Source organism: Apium graveolens, unplaced genomic scaffold (assembly GCF_009905375.1).
Source record: "Apium graveolens cultivar Ventura unplaced genomic scaffold, ASM990537v1 ctg4079, whole genome shotgun sequence".
Taxonomy (NCBI): Eukaryota; Viridiplantae; Streptophyta; class Magnoliopsida; order Apiales; family Apiaceae; genus Apium; species Apium graveolens.
Window position 1 is genome coordinate 55,900 of NW_027418389.1, and position 15,436 is coordinate 71,335.

The following is a 15,436-nucleotide window of genomic DNA, read 5'->3' on the forward strand; positions in this document are numbered from 1 at the left end:
ATGTAATTTTAACAATTAACGACCGACTAACTACCAAATTTCTTAATATTTTATATATTATATTATAATATAGTATAGATAGATAGTGTAGATAGATGTGCTTATATGGGTAAAGACAATTTTATCTTTTTATATGAGGTTGCTCCGAAAATTAAAAAACCTCTGAAGCGCAAAAGGCACAAGGCAGGGCATTTTGGTAGTTAAAAGGGTAAAAACGTAAATATGGCTAAAAGTTTCACGTTCTCATAACCTTCCTCCGTCGAGGCGAGCGTGTTTACTCATAACTCGGTTTGACTCGTACCCAGAGCCGCAAAAACGCTCGTCAAAGATGAAAAAGGTGGCCCCAGGAAATATAAAAATAAATAAGTACATATTGAAAACATTATGTACTGCCACAAATTAAACATATTTTACATATTATTTCTTTCAAAAATAACATACAAAATTTAAACGTGTTGGCCGGTGAGTTGTTTGTTGTATATATTGAGAGGATCCACATATATAGTTGTTACACAAACATTATATATAACATAACATTTCCCCTCCATTGTTAGTACATAACCATCACTACATTCCTGCTACTTTTCTTTTACATTCTTTCAGAGTTCAGACTACTCTCCAAGCTCCGGCTATTCATTTTTTCGGAACAAAACCGAGTCAAACCGATTTCCGGTTTCTACCGTAAGTGCCTTTATTTTTTTGCCATACACCGAATAGGAGGGTTGGTTGAAATGGCACTTACTAAAGAAATCATGGGATTTTCTGTTCTGGACAAATCTTCATTTGTTACTTCATCAAACATTCTTTTGTTCAATAATCATTTCACTCACAGAACTCGTAATCATCGGGTTTCTGTTTCTAATCCACTTGTTTTATGTTGCTCTGACAATACTAATAAGAGGTTTCAGAGGACTACTCCTTCAGCTGCTGTTACTGATAGTTTACTCAGAGTTGCTCCTGAAAAGCCTGTTAGATTTAAGGTTAGAGCTGTTATTACTGTCCGAAACAAGATTAAGGAAGACTTTAAGGAATCACTTGTTAGACATGTCGATTCTTTTGCCGACAAATTTGGAAGAAATGTTGTTCTGCAGCTTGTCAGCACTCAAGTTGATTCAAGTAAGTTTCAAGATTTGGCATGATTTTTTAAAGTTATTGTCTTTTTTGGTTGGTTTCAGCATATGTTCATATTACATGATTCTGATTAACAAAAATATGTCCTTTTTAGTTTTGGTTACAACATAATATATGATCTTGATTAGTGATCAAGGTTTTAGGAGAACCGTTAACTTAGCGGTTAAAAAGTTTGGTTTTGTTGGGAATTGTGATTGATATGTGTTGAAATGTTGCAGGGACAGGAACACCGAAGAAAAGTAAGGAAACTGTATTGAGGGATTGGTGTGAAAAGTCAAATGTGAAAGAAGAGAGAGTGAATTATACAGCAGATTTCGTGGTGGACTCAAATTTTGGAGAGCCAGGGGCAATCACAGTGATTAACAAGCACCACCAGGAGTTTTTTATGGAGAGTATCACCATTGAAGGGTTTGCTTCTGGTCCTGTTCATTTCCCTTGCTGTTCATGGGTTCAATCAAACACTCATCTTCCTGGCAAAAGAATTTTCTTTTCTAATCAGGTAATTTATTTTTACTTAATTACTGCAGATACTCACTGATCTTCTATGATTTTTTTTTCTATTGTTGGTGCATCATTATTTTATGTTTTCTCATGCTTAATTGGACTTTTTCAAATAGTTGAAAGTCAAATGTGGATCATACTATTCAAATAATCCGCCAAGAGTTCTTGATCAATTGGTGAAGTCAATGTACATATTTTAGAGCTCTAGGCTTTTATAATGGTACAACTTGGTAGAATTGAACTATTCATGCCAGCCCAATTTGAACTTTTCATAATTCTTCATCCCCCTCTAGAGTTTTATATAATCAGAAAGTTCTTCATCCTTTCCTGTTGTGGTAATTTAATCATCACATGGATTATACAAGAGATTCTCTTGATCTTTTTGCTTTCTTTTTCCGTGTGTGTGTGCGCGCGTTTTTCGCATATGGTATGCGATGATAATATCTAATCTTGTGTATGGAAGAAAATCATTGAGTATCGTAGTCAATAGGGTATGAACAGGACAACTTAGATATTAAGATGGCAGTTGTTAGTGTGCAAACTTTGTTACAAAGACATCCAACCATAAGTGCAGCTAAGTTGCAATTTAGCATTTATCATAACACTTCAGTATGGGCCCGTTGATAGTTATTCTAATCAAATATCCCAAATTCCCAACATTGCTCTAGCTTCATACAAGTCTGTAGCAGTTTATTAAACCTTGCACCAATTATGTAATGGCCATCGAATTATCAGGTAGTTGTCGATTAAACTTGTAGTACAGGATAAACTGTTGGACATTGCATAAACAAGAATACGAAGTCTAGTTTATTTATTCTGTGGATAATCATGATTAAATATTTCTGATTTTTATGAACAGCCATATCTGCCAAATGAGACGCCAGCAGGGCTGAGAGCATTGAGACAGAAAGAACTGAGAGATTTGCGGGGTGATGGCAAAGGCGTTAGAAAATTGTCAGACAGGATATATGATTATGATGTGTACAACGATTTGGGCAATCCTGATAGAGGAATTGACTTTGTTAGGCCAACACTTGGAGGTGAAAAACGCCCATATCCAAGACGCTGTCGCACTGGACGCCTTCCTTCCAATACTGGTAAGTGTCAATAACCTGCGACTTGATTGAACTTGCTGATACTTTTGAACTTGAAACAATTACTTTTTCTATTGAACTACATTGTTGAATTTAAACTGTTATTTTGTTTCTTGCCACAGATGATTATGCGGAGAGCAGAGTGGAGAAACCATTGCCTATGTACGTGCCACGAGATGAACAGTTTGAGGAGTGTAAATCAAATACTTTCTCATTTAGTAGGCTTAAAGGCATGCTCCACAACTTGCTTCCAACTATAACGGCAAAGTTCTCGCCAAACAACCCTGACTTCAAGGGGTTCGAACATATTGACAGCCTCTACAGTGAAGGTCTGCCCCTCAATCTAGGAACACAAGATAAGTTTGTGGAGAAGTTCCCCATGCTAAAGGGATCAAGGCAGGCCAATTTCCTAAAATACGATATTCCCAAGATAACTTCGCGTAAGCATCACTGACCTTATCATCTTCTTATACCTTAACAAGTTTGCAATTGATCTAACATAACCCTGGGCACCTAAATATACCAGAATAATGACTTAAAAGATTTTCCTGCCTCAAAAACTGACGCAGATTTTCTTAATAGCCCCAATACTAGAATTAAATGTATCCACTGTCAGTAACTTATTATTTTATTTTGCAGAGGATAAATTTGCATGGATGAGAGATGATGAATTCGCTAGGCAAGCAATAGCAGGGGTTAACCCTGTCGCCATCGAAAGACTCACTGTTTTTCCTCCAGTGAGCAAGCTTGACCCCAAGCTTCATGGCCCTCAAGAGTCAGCGCTTAAAGAAGAACACATTGCTGGCCATCTGAACGGCATGACACTACAAGAGGTATTCAATCATATCTTTAAGATTGATATTTAACACAGCCGCTGAGTTCATGACTCCTTCAAAAGTTTCTGGACTAAAGTCCTTAATTCCTCCTACTCAGCAATTAATTTTTATTTTTATTTTTGATGATTGTACACAGGCTTTGGAGGGAAATAAACTTTTTATTGTGGATTACCATGACATTTACCTACCATTTCTTGATGAAATAAATGCCATTGATGGCCGTGCAACATATGCAACACGCACTATCTATTTCTCAACTCCTTCAGGCACCCTCAAGCCCATCGCTATTGAGCTTAGCTTGCCTGGTCCTAGTTCCAGATCAAAACGAGTGTTCACACCTCCCGTAGATGCCACTACCAACTGGTTATGGCAGCTTGCAAAAGCACATGTGTGTTCCAATGATGCCGGAGCTCATCAACTCGTTTATCACTGGTGAGCATTAGCATTCTGTTGACATTCCTTGCTTCTTTTACCTCCATCTATGGGGTGTTTTACTAAACTGGGCTCTCAATTTTTACAGGCTACGCACACATGCATGTACTGAGCCATTTATTATTGCGGCACATAGGCAACTGAGTGCAATGCACCCTATATATAAGCTTCTTGACCCACACATGAGATATACCCTTGAGATCAATGCCCTGGCTCGTCAGAATCTGATCAATGCTGATGGTGTTATTGAGGCATGCTTCACCCCTGGTCGCTATTGCATGGAGATCAGTGCGGCTGCCTACAAGAATTGGCGCTTTGATCTTGAAGGACTTCCTGCTGATCTCATCCGAAGGTAAACTCTTGCAAACAGACCACAATTAATTTATAGCAACTATATATCTAGTAGACTACTGGACCAAACCATCATGGACTCGACAGTTAGCCCTCAACGAAGCATTTGCAATTTCTTGAAACAAACAATGTGCACAAATTATTTTAATATAAAATTTCAATTTTTCTACATATTGCTAGTCTAATGAACTGTATGCTAATTTCCAGGGGTATGGCAGTACCGGACTCAACACAGCCACATGGTGTGAAACTCCTACTTGATGACTACCCATATGCTGCTGATGGACTTCTAATCTGGGACGCTATTGATAACTGGGTTTGCACCTATGTTAATCATTACTACCCAGACTCTGACACAGTCTGCAACGACAGAGAGCTCCAGGCCTGGTATTCAGAATCAATCAATGTGGGCCATGCTGATGTGTGCAACGAAAGCTGGTGGCCTAGATTAGCCACCAGCAATGATCTCACATCCATACTCACCACCATAATCTGGCTTGCATCTGCACAGCATGCTGCATTGAACTTTGGTCAGTATCCTTATGGTGGTTATGTTCCAAACCGGCCACCACTCATGAGGCGATTAGTCCCCGATGAAAATGATCCCGAATACGTAAACTTTCTCTCTGATCCCCAGAAATACTTCCTTGCTTCCATTCCAAGTATGCTACAATCAACAAAGTACATGGCGGTAGTGGACACATTGTCAACTCATTCCGCAGATGAGGAGTACATTGGAGAAAGAAGTAACCCTTCTATCTGGTCTGGAGATGCAGAAATCGTCGAGGCATTTTACGAGTTCTCAGCTAAGATTGGACATATAGAAAAAGAAATTGAAGAAAGAAATCGTGATCCAAAACTCAAGAATAGATGCGGTGCTGGAGTGTTACCATACGAGCTACTAGCACCGAGTTCTGGTCCTGGAGCAACATGTAGGGGTATCCCTAATAGTGTAACTATATGAAACTTAAGTTAGGTGGTTAAAACTGTAGCAGTCCCATAAAACCTAGATGTGGGATGGCACTAGTTACAAGTATAAATTTCTTGGGCGTATATAAAATCCATGTATAAAAATTTAAATTTAAAACTGTCAGGCAATGCAGAGAAAGTGCCAAAGTGGTAGCTTATAGGAACTACCCTTTTGTATAGAATGTTGAACTTGGTTGTCATAAGAAATTGGATTAATACAGATTTTATATATTAATGAAAGAAATGCAAACATGCAATAAGCCAATACTAGAAGATCTATCAGTCAATTTAGCCAGGCTAATCATCCCCGTCTTCATTTCAAATTTGAGATTCAGAGCACGTTGTGGTTGTTATTGAGTACTGATCCATAAGTTGATTACTCAAATCTCCAGCTTGATTGGTGAAGTATTTACTGCATCTGGAAAATGTTATTCTGCAACTAAAAACTTAATAGTTATCTTTATATGGATGCAGCTTAGAGGGCTACAGCTGTGAACAAACAGGTACTAACTATATCAAGTCACTTGGTTAACCCTCAACATCATGTTAATAATTGAATGCATAATGTTAGTAAACTATTGTATGGAATATATATATAAGATGTTTCAGGATTTTGAAGATAATAATGATTCCCTTACTCTACAAGAATCCAGTAGATGTGCGTAAACAAATAGATCATGTGTTGGATCTCTTGTATTAGGGAAATGCACCAAAAAACAAGCTTCTTAGAGCAAACAAAAAACAACTGAAATCTATTAAAGTAGGTTCCAATATTATGTACTCCCATTTAGTGATATTCCCACATTTACAGAAAGCTCTTAACTATATAGATTTTAATCAAAAATGTAATTGAGGAAATTCTGCATTATATTTCACACTTCACAACTACTCAATACAGACATAAACGAAATCAAATAAACATCGCCTAATATGTCACACTCGGAAGTGGTAGGATCATGTCACACTTTCAAGTACAATCTCTTGGTTGTGTACGCCAAATGTCTTTGCGAAGACATTAATTCCTAATACGCATTTCTTCTTCTCTTCTTCTTTAAACAACGGAGGGATATGAATAGATCCTAGCTTCCCCTAACTATTCTTTCCTGTTCTTGATGCAATGGCATATCATAAGCATTTTTATGTGTTGTATAGAGTGCTGTATCAGAATATACAGCTCCAGATTTTGATGATTTTCTCAGACGCCACTGTCTGTGTCCATTCCGCATTGAGCCATTCCTCGCAATCTTACACATCTTTTCTTTATCATCTTCAGTTTTTATGCTTTGGTCTTTGTCATTTTGCGATCTTTCCACGTCTGTTGAAACAGTATACACAAAAGAATCAAGTGGGATGTCATTTAAGTCCAAGAGGGGTTCCAATGTCTTGACCACATGTGTCATTGTTGGCCTTGACCTGCAATTGTGGCTCAGACATTGGTAAGCTAGAGCAGCAGCCTTCTTAGCCCCTTCTTTTGAGTACTGGCCTTCTAGTCTCGGGTCCAATATCCGGTCAAGTTTCTTAGGATCCCTCAAAAATGGCTTGGCCCAATCGGTTAAGTTCTTCTCTCGACTTGGCCTGCTCTTGTCAATAGCTCGTCGTCCAGTTAATATTTCTAGCAACACTACTCCATAGCAAAACACGTCGCTCTTTGTGCTCAAATGACCTAAAAGTTTAACAACATTGTAGTATATTTTAGTTCTGCCAGCTTTGCATTACTATCACATTTTTCAGTGAAGTTATCGATCTTTTACAATTTTAACGTCAATGCTTTCTCAAATTGCATAGAAAATATAATTACAGAAAGAGTGAGACCGGAGTTTATCATAGATACCTGTCATGAGATATTCAGGTGCAGCGTAGCCTTCGGTTCCCATTACACTTGTTGTGACATGTGCATCAACACCTTGAGGACCATCCACAGCTAGCCCAAAATCAGCGACCTTTGCACTGTAATCCTGCTAATTTATAATTCAAGAATGAGCCAATAGCTTTTATAGATGATTTTTAAAAAAATCAAAAAGACAGAAGAACATACAGAGTCTAACAGAATGTTAGAAGCTTTGAAGTCACGATAGATAATGGGAGGTTCTTCACAGTGGAGGAAGGCAAGGCCTTTTGCGGCATCAACTGCAATCTTCAACCTTGTCAACCATGGCAATGAAACAGAGTACTCTGCATTTCAAACTCAAACATTAGCAAGATCTAACTAAATATACAACTAATGAAGTGAATAGATTAGTATACACGTACTGCTAAACAGCTGATTATCGAGATTTCCTCTGGCAATATATTCATAGACAAGAAGTCTGTGCTCATCTTCGCAACAGTAACCAATCAACTTCACAAGATGGGGATGTGTCAATTGCCCTAGAAATATCACTTCCGCCTGTAAATGCAAACGAAAGAATTTATATACTAATTTTAACAATATAGCATCCATCTATCAAAATTATGTTACAGATGGCCATGCAAGAAAGACAAGAAAATGTAAAATGCCAACCAGCCATTCTCTGTGGCCTTGTCCCCCATCCAAATCCAATCTTTTAACTGCAACAGGTTGAGCTGCCAAGCCAGGCTTAACCTTGTCATCAATGAATCCCATATAAACCGGTCCGAACCCGCCTTCCCCAAGAAAATTAGTTCCACAAAAATTGTGTGTGATCAACTTGAGCTCCTCAAGAGTAAAGATATGAAGATTCAAGCCAATGACAGAGTTGGAAAGGTCACTGATCAAAGAAAATGAGGAGCTCTGGTAACTTATATCAGAAAGTGATAGCCTTTTCGAAGAACTCTCCTTCAAAACTCTGTTTTTGGACTCATCAGATTTGTAGTTCGGATTCAAACAACTTGGAAGAATACTTCTCCATTTGTTCTTCTTCAGAACCATTTTTTTCAATGTACAAAAAATCTTGAAAAGTTGATGATAGTTAAAGGCCTGTAACACGTTTAATCTGAAAAGAGAGACATGTGTAGACATGTACATATCTGCAAAGTCACTCCATATTTATACACATGAAAATAATTTCTTGGCTGTGCTGTTTTTTCCCATTTGGAGATCTATTTAGCATCATGAAAATCTTTTACAAGTAAATGATAATATTGTTCAGTGCATTTCTCTGTCTGTTTATTTTCTTTGCAACTTTTTTTATATAATTTTCCCATTGAAACTTGGGATTGACTTTGAAAATGTTAGAATTAAAACTAGGAAATGTAGCAGTGATTCTCTGTTTGAGCTGCAGAGAGATAAGATATCTCTGTGTTTCATGCTGTCACGTTTATGAAAGTTACCGCTATGACCCAGAGGATGATTTTTCAATAAAATTTGGTACATTACCACATTTCTTAAGCCATATTTTTCAACATTATTTTCTCCTTGGGATATTTACTTTTCTTACAAGTAAAGTTGTTAAATTGTTATAATCATAATTTCCTGCTATTAACGATGGGACTCTTTTTTTTTTGTGTAGTATGAAAAATGTGGCTTTACTTTCTTAAATATTTTTTTTACTAAAACATGCACATGTCCATTTACTAAAATTCGACGATAAATATTACTAAGTCATTTGTTTTTATGTTAATCCATTTACTTGCATGTGAAATAGATGTTCTTTATAGTTTAGTTTAATCTTTTTGCCTAAATTTTCATTGATGTGTCTTAATCTCTAACAACCGGGTGTCAAATAAGCCTAACCAGAACCATTGAATCTTTATTTAAAAGATCCAAATTAAAACTTTTTTTCCCATTCCGCTATAATTTTTCGCGGATCGAAAGTTCTCATTTCTGCAGAAGATTTATAACAAATAGGTAATAAAAATGTTTCAACCTGAGCCCTTAAAATATAAATCCGACCCAGTTAACTGTACTTATTTCTCATATAGCGTCATTACTTCTCCTCCGGGAAAGATGTTCACAACCCATAGGCCTTCTACCTCCACGAGTTCACTTAGATTTTCGTCCATTACGGAAAATTCTCCGGCCTCCCGCCAGTGTATCATAGCAATTTCGGGTTTTAGATCATATTATTATTTGTAAACCGGTCAATTTCAGATAATGTTATAATTACCTAAAATTAAATGAAAAGAAATAATAAGTGGAAAGAAATGAAATTCTCTGGATCATTTCGGGTCACTTTCGAGTTGTGCAGGTTGTGTATGGTTAATTTAGGATTTTCACTCAATAAATCGGGTTACGAATTGAGTCTGGTTCGGGTCGGGTTTCGGTTTGTGTCCGAAATTGCGGCCCTAATGCAACCCTTTATTAAAAAACTTTTTTACCTGTGTACTTTACTAAACAATTGAATTCTGTTTAAAATTTATGGTTTTCCATTTTTTCTATTTTTGCCCGTAGATCTCCTGAACGGTCCTGGTTGCATTGATAAAAACCAGAATGGCATATCCATTAATCTAAACATGTAGTTAGTGTAGGCAATATTGCCGACGCAGTCTGTCTCTCTCACACACACACTGTGTAAACTGAATGAAAGAAAAAAGTGTAATCAACGGTCTCCTATTTTGTTTGTTGAACGGAAGTTGTGAGAATGAGAATAGTAATATGTTGTTGTTGTAGCTTAAGTTCAACCAAATTATGATTAGCTTCTAAAGCATATATCCACTTGAAGTCCGAGCTTGGCGATTTGGAACAATTCTATCGTGGATCATACATTTTTTCTCTTTTGGCTGACGCCCATGTCCCCGAACTAATATATTGTCTTCTTTGATACGGTTTGATTTGGTTTGATTTGTCCCGAATATCAAAATCAATTTACAGCAATTAGTATAAAATTATTTTTTATGAAAGGTTACCCCGATAAGCAACCCCTCTCATGTCTCATGGCCTCGACTCAATGTACCACGCTAAACTTTTTTGTATGAACTTCAGTATAGTTTGTCAACTTTCGAATACTTACCTTTATTCTATTTATACAAATCTAAACGGGATGAAATGTCAGTTTGGTCACTTAACATATCAGCAACTTGCAACTAATCATCCAAGTCAAAAAACTTACAGTCAAGTCATTTCACTCTTAAAAACTTGCAATCAAGTCATTAAACACGATAAACATTTCACGACCATTGTAAAACCCGATCCAATTATAACTCGCTCATTTTAAAGCCCGATCCTTATAATCCACGATTTTTTTAATTGTATACTCCAATTATCTCACACTCTAAACCTAATTTTATTTCCCTCAAATTAATCGTTCTTGAACCCTAATTGTGGAGATGGTGTGAACTCGGAGTCACAAGGATGACGATAAAATCGTTATTGAAGATGAAGACGAAGACACAAACGAGACCACTGGTGAAGAAGAAACGCAAGTAATAGCTATTCTTTCTTTTTATGTGATAAAATTAATTATTTATTCTTTTTGTTAGTTTGCATGAACTCGAATTTCATGTTAGTCTCTTTCTTAGTTTGCTTGTGTTTAACAAGAATGAATATTACAATGTTATTCTGTACTATGGAGGTCACTTTGTCCATGTTCCTTTTCCCTCATACACAAGTAATGTTAAAAGGGTTTATAAGAAAATTGAATTTGAGAAGCTTACTATTAATGAATTGAAGCTGTGTTTTGATGCTGTTGTTGGTGAATATGATTCTCTGTATTTTAAAACTCTAGAAGAAAAGATAATGCTGAATCAAAATCTCATCTGGTAGAATTGAGTAAGCTGTGTGATTATAACATTGTGTTGTATGTCTATGCCTGCTAGTGGTGATTTAGACATAGAATTGGATGAAATGGAGGGATTTAATTGTAGTGATGATGAATATGTAGATATTAGGAGGGCTTGTAGAGAACAAAAAAAGAAAATGGTTGAATTCGAGAGACAAGCAGAATTAGAGGAGATAAATGAGATGGAAAATGAATATAGTAGTGAATCAGATGTTGCATTTTATCCTAGCAGTGAGGAGAGTGATGATGAGTTCTGTTATGCTAGCCCCCATCCTAAAAAATAAAAAATGAAGTATGTACAAGGAGTTTTTAGTAGGCACGCACCAACAAAGGACATCAAATTTGAACCTGGTATGGATTTTGGTAGTAGAAAAGAATTCAAAGAAGCTGTGAGGTCAACATCTATGGCTACTGGCAGGCCCTACCAGTATCTGCATGATGATTTAAAAAGAATTCAAGTGGGTTGTGTAGAAGGGTGCCCATTTAAAATGTGGCTTGGTTACAATAAAGAAAAGGATGTGTGACAGTTGAAGAGTATAATAAATGAACATAACTGTGTGTGGAACTATAAAAACAAGTTAGTAACAACCAACTACCTGGTTGACCTCTTTGGAGATAAAATAAGAAAAACCCAAATTAGAAACTAGGTGAGATGCAGGAGGAGTTTAAAAGGGTACTTAAGGTAGATGTATGTGAAGTAAAATGCAGTAGAGTAAGAAAGGCTGCATTGTGTGGTGTTGCAGAAAAGATAAGAGAACATTTTGCCAAGATTAGGAAGTTTGGTGGTGAGATCTTAAGAAGTAATAGCCATAATATAGTCAAAATCTCGACAACAAGGCTGCAGGAAAGAGATGTAAACAAATTTAGAAGGTTTTATGTTTGTTATGCAGCCTTAAAGGAAGGTTGAAAAAATGGTTGCAGACCAGTTTTAGGGCTTGATGGTTGTTTTCTTAAAACAATAACTGGTGGATAATTGCTTTCTGCAGTAGGGAGAGATGCAGAAAACTTCATATATTCAGTGGAAATGGCAGTTGTTGAGAGTGAAAACTATGATTCATGGAAATGGTTTTTGGAGCAGCTGATGGATGATCTTGATCTTCAAAATGGACATAGGAAAACCATCATTTTTTATCAACAAAAGGTATTAGTTATAAGTTTACTTGCTTTCATTTACTTTGGTTTTAACAGATTCGGTTTTACTTATTTTTTACTTACTTGCAAACAGAGGTTGGACAAAGCTATAAAGGAATTGCTACCTCAAGTAGAGCATAGGTTTTGCACAAGGCACCTATCAGCAAACTTGAAAAATAAGCATCCAAGCAACATTGTGGAACATGCCTTTTGGGAAGCATCATGTGCAACACACCCTCAACCATTTAAAAAAGCAATGAAGAATCTGGATAATGCATCAAAGGGTGCTTTTGAGAAGATGAATGAATTACAGCCAAGTATGTGGTCCAAGGCCTACTTCCAGACACACTCACTAAATGATTCAACTGAAAATAATATAAGTGAGTGTTTTAATTCATGAATTTTGAAAGCAAGATATATGTCTATTATTGACATGTTGATTGAAATACATGATATGCTTATGACAAGAGTGCATCAAAAAAGAGATAGAATGGCTGAAAAAGATATTGTCATTGTTCCGAAAGCTAAACAAATATTAGATGAAGCTGTCAAAATCTCACTTGGATTTACAGTTCTTTGGAATGGGAGGGAGACTTATGTAGTTAAAGGTAATGGTACTTCTTGCTCAGTTAACCTATAGAATAGGACATGTAGATTTAGAGTGTGGGATTTGGTAGGCATTTCTTGTTACCATGGGGTCACTGCTATTCAGGAGGCTAGAAAGAACCCTATTGCTTTTGTTGATAAATGATATTCAAAAGAAACTTACATGAGGACATATTCCTACTATTTGGATATAATCAAAGATGAGGACTATTGGGAAGATGTTGAGGGATATTTGATTTTACCACCTAAAATTAAGAAACAATTGAGGGGCAGACCCAAAAAGATGAGAAGAAGAGATGGTTGAGAGGGTATTGTGTCTACTGGAAAAAAAAAAGGATTAAATATGAGGGTAGAGTGATGCATTGTGGTCTCTGCCGAGCAGCTGGCTACAGAAGGGACAAATGTCCAGATAGAGACAAGTATCCGGCAGAAGGGCAGAAAAGAAAGGGGAAACAGGTAAGAAATCCACCTCCAAATGAAAATGTGAAAGAGTTAAATGAAGACGTAGAGATGCAAGATGAAGAGCACCAAACCGGTGAAGATGAGTTTATGAATGAGACACTAACAAAAATGGAAGAATTACAGGGTATAGATGAAGTTGTTGCATCATTTGAACAACATGGACCTAGCACTAGAATGAAGTTTGTATGTGATGTTAATTTTATTATTATATTTTAGTTGGTGTGATTGTTTACGATATTTATACATCTTGTTTCTATTGTGTTAGATGCCAACACCAAGTTTGAGGAAGCATATAGGAACATGGTGTACTCCACTAGCCTCAACACCTCCAACAAGACCACCAAAAGTCAAGAAGAAAACACCAAGAAAATCTATCAAGCCATTTGCCCCCCTCCCCCAAGGCCAAAAAAGAAGTGAACATGTTGCTTTTGACCACTAGACTATGAATTATTGTAATGCGAATCTTTTGATATAATTTATCCTTTAAACAATGTCAATGCATTCAACTTTAATATGTATGACAATATTCTATGTAACGGGATCACCATTAACAGTCTTTTGCATATCTATCAAGTTCTTTTGTTCATTATTTTTTTATTAAGATTACAAGCTTTCTCTACTATACTGTTATTTTGCGAAGTCACAGAACAAACTACTACATTAAGAACAACATTACATTAAGAACACCATTTTAAATTAATGAACATCATCACATTGCAAGAATTAACAAACTACTACACATTATTTTCCCTACTATAATCTTAAAATTAATTGAACAAACTAAAAACAATCCAAGCTATGACTACGATCACTAACAACTTCTTCATTTTGTTAGATTGTTTCTCCTTCCGCAAAATAGCTTCTACTTCATCAATTCTCTTCGAAGTGAAATACATTCTTCGTTTAGAACCAACATTTTCTTTTCCACAAAGCTTAATTCCATCATAGCTCTTTGCACTTCTTCATCTTTGCCTCTAATTTTTCCCTTCAACTCCTTAATAACCTCTCTTGCTCTATCCGGGTATGGGGGATCAGCCCACAAAAAAAATTACACTTTTTGCTTGGGTCCTAACCAAAAAATTGAAATAATTGTTGCAAATTCGAAAAAAAAAATAAATCTAGGTGGACCATATATAAGCTTACCAAGTAGCGGCTACATCCAAATAACCTCCTCTCTGGATCCATTGTACCTTTTTTCCAAGTTTCTTGATATGGAACAGCAATATCACACTTGCATTTGATACCATTAAACATATATTCGAAGTTTGAGTTTTATTTCTTATGGCTCATGATAGAGTTGCTATTGTTGTATGGATTCTTCACTGAAGAGCAGCTATTCCTTGAAGTAGACATTGAAGATGGAAGAAAGAGAGATAACAAGAACCTTAATTTATCGATTGGTTTCTTATATAACTTGGTTTTAGATTGGTTGGATCGGGTCACAATATGTATCAGCTGACATGTTCATGCCACATCATATCGATCGAAGCCAACTCACCCAACATAGTCTTCTTTTTGTCTATTTTTTAACGTTAGTAACGGCCAATGACCTGATTGCAAGTTTTTAAGAGTGAAATGACCTGACTGTAAGATTTTTGACTTGGATGATCCAGTTGCAAGTTGCTGATATGTGAAGTGACCAAACTGCCATTTCACCCAATCTAAACTAGAGCTTAATCGCACTAACCTAATTATGAACCGTTCATCCTAATTTTTACCCGATATGTACATATGCGTCTCCTCTATGGCCGTAATCGGTCCGGGCGAGCTCGGTTCGTGTGGGTCTCGAGTTCTCCTGTCTCGAATCCATTTAATTGTGATTCGACTCGTTTAGTTAAATGAGAGTTCGGATAAAAAATTTGGAACGTTAATTAAATGAATCACCTGACTCGACTCGTGAAATTAAACAAACCGAGTTCAGATAGTGTTTGAGACTCGATTAAGTGTAAAATTAAACGTGTCAACTTGCGCGACTCGTTAAAATCGGCTCGTTTAGCTAAACGAGTCAGCTTGACTTGTAAAATTAAACGAGTTAAGTTCGGGCAGAGATTAGGTTCGATATTTTGAACAAGCTAGCCTCGTACCCGATTACAGCCGTCCACGAATTTGATGGATACATCTCATATGATATGCCCATATGATAATAGCAAATACACTGCATTACTAAAAACTAATATTATGACCAAAATATGAAGAAGAAAATGATGTATAGTAGGTTCTGCATTATGTGTAAATCATGAACAAGGAA

General features: G+C 36.4%; 2 protein-coding genes across 2 annotated transcripts; one reads left to right on the top strand and one right to left on the bottom strand.

Moving 5' to 3' along the window:
- The first annotated feature begins 504 nt into the window (after window positions 1–504).
- LOC141701563 (linoleate 13S-lipoxygenase 3-1, chloroplastic-like) lies at window positions 505–5,453 on the top strand. The gene is made up of 8 exons (XM_074505191.1): window positions 505–1,116; window positions 1,350–1,630; window positions 2,492–2,729; window positions 2,849–3,166; window positions 3,366–3,559; window positions 3,699–3,994; window positions 4,083–4,346; window positions 4,553–5,453. Exons 1-8 carry the CDS (start codon window positions 732–734, stop codon window positions 5,307–5,309), a joined length of 2,733 nt encoding a protein of 910 aa, XP_074361292.1. The 5' UTR covers window positions 505–731; the 3' UTR covers window positions 5,310–5,453.
- Window positions 5,454–6,168: 715 nt separating this feature from the next.
- On the bottom strand, window positions 6,169–8,260 carry LOC141701565 (serine/threonine-protein kinase RIPK-like). The gene is made up of 5 exons (XM_074505195.1): window positions 7,815–8,260; window positions 7,565–7,700; window positions 7,350–7,486; window positions 7,146–7,269; window positions 6,169–6,977 (listed from the first exon to the last, which is right to left on the bottom strand). The coding sequence occupies exons 1-5, from the start codon at window positions 8,199–8,201 to the stop codon at window positions 6,394–6,396; spliced, it is 1,368 nt and encodes a 455-aa protein (XP_074361296.1). The 5' UTR covers window positions 8,202–8,260; the 3' UTR covers window positions 6,169–6,393.
- Window positions 8,261–15,436: the final 7,176 nt, after the last annotated feature.

Excerpts from the sequence above, each read along its gene's own strand:
- LOC141701563 (XM_074505191.1), top strand. The coding sequence starts at position 732 with ATGGCACTTACTAAAGAAATCATGGGATTTTCTGTTCTGGACAAATCT. Across the intron at positions 1,117-1,349 it reads CAGCACTCAAGTTGATTCAA|GGACAGGAACACCGAAGAAA; the intron begins GTAAGTTTCAAG and ends GAAATGTTGCAG. Across the intron at positions 3,167-3,365 it reads TATTCCCAAGATAACTTCGC|AGGATAAATTTGCATGGATG; the intron begins GTAAGCATCACT and ends TTTATTTTGCAG.
- LOC141701565 (XM_074505195.1), bottom strand. The coding sequence starts at position 8,201 with ATGGTTCTGAAGAAGAACAAATGGAGAAGTATTCTTCCAAGTTGTTTG. Across the intron at positions 7,701-7,814 it reads AAGGCCACAGAGAATGGCTG|GCGGAAGTGATATTTCTAGG; the intron begins GTTGGCATTTTA and ends TTGCATTTACAG. Across the intron at positions 6,978-7,145 it reads ACCTGAATATCTCATGACAG|GTCATTTGAGCACAAAGAGC; the intron begins GTATCTATGATA and ends TTAAACTTTTAG.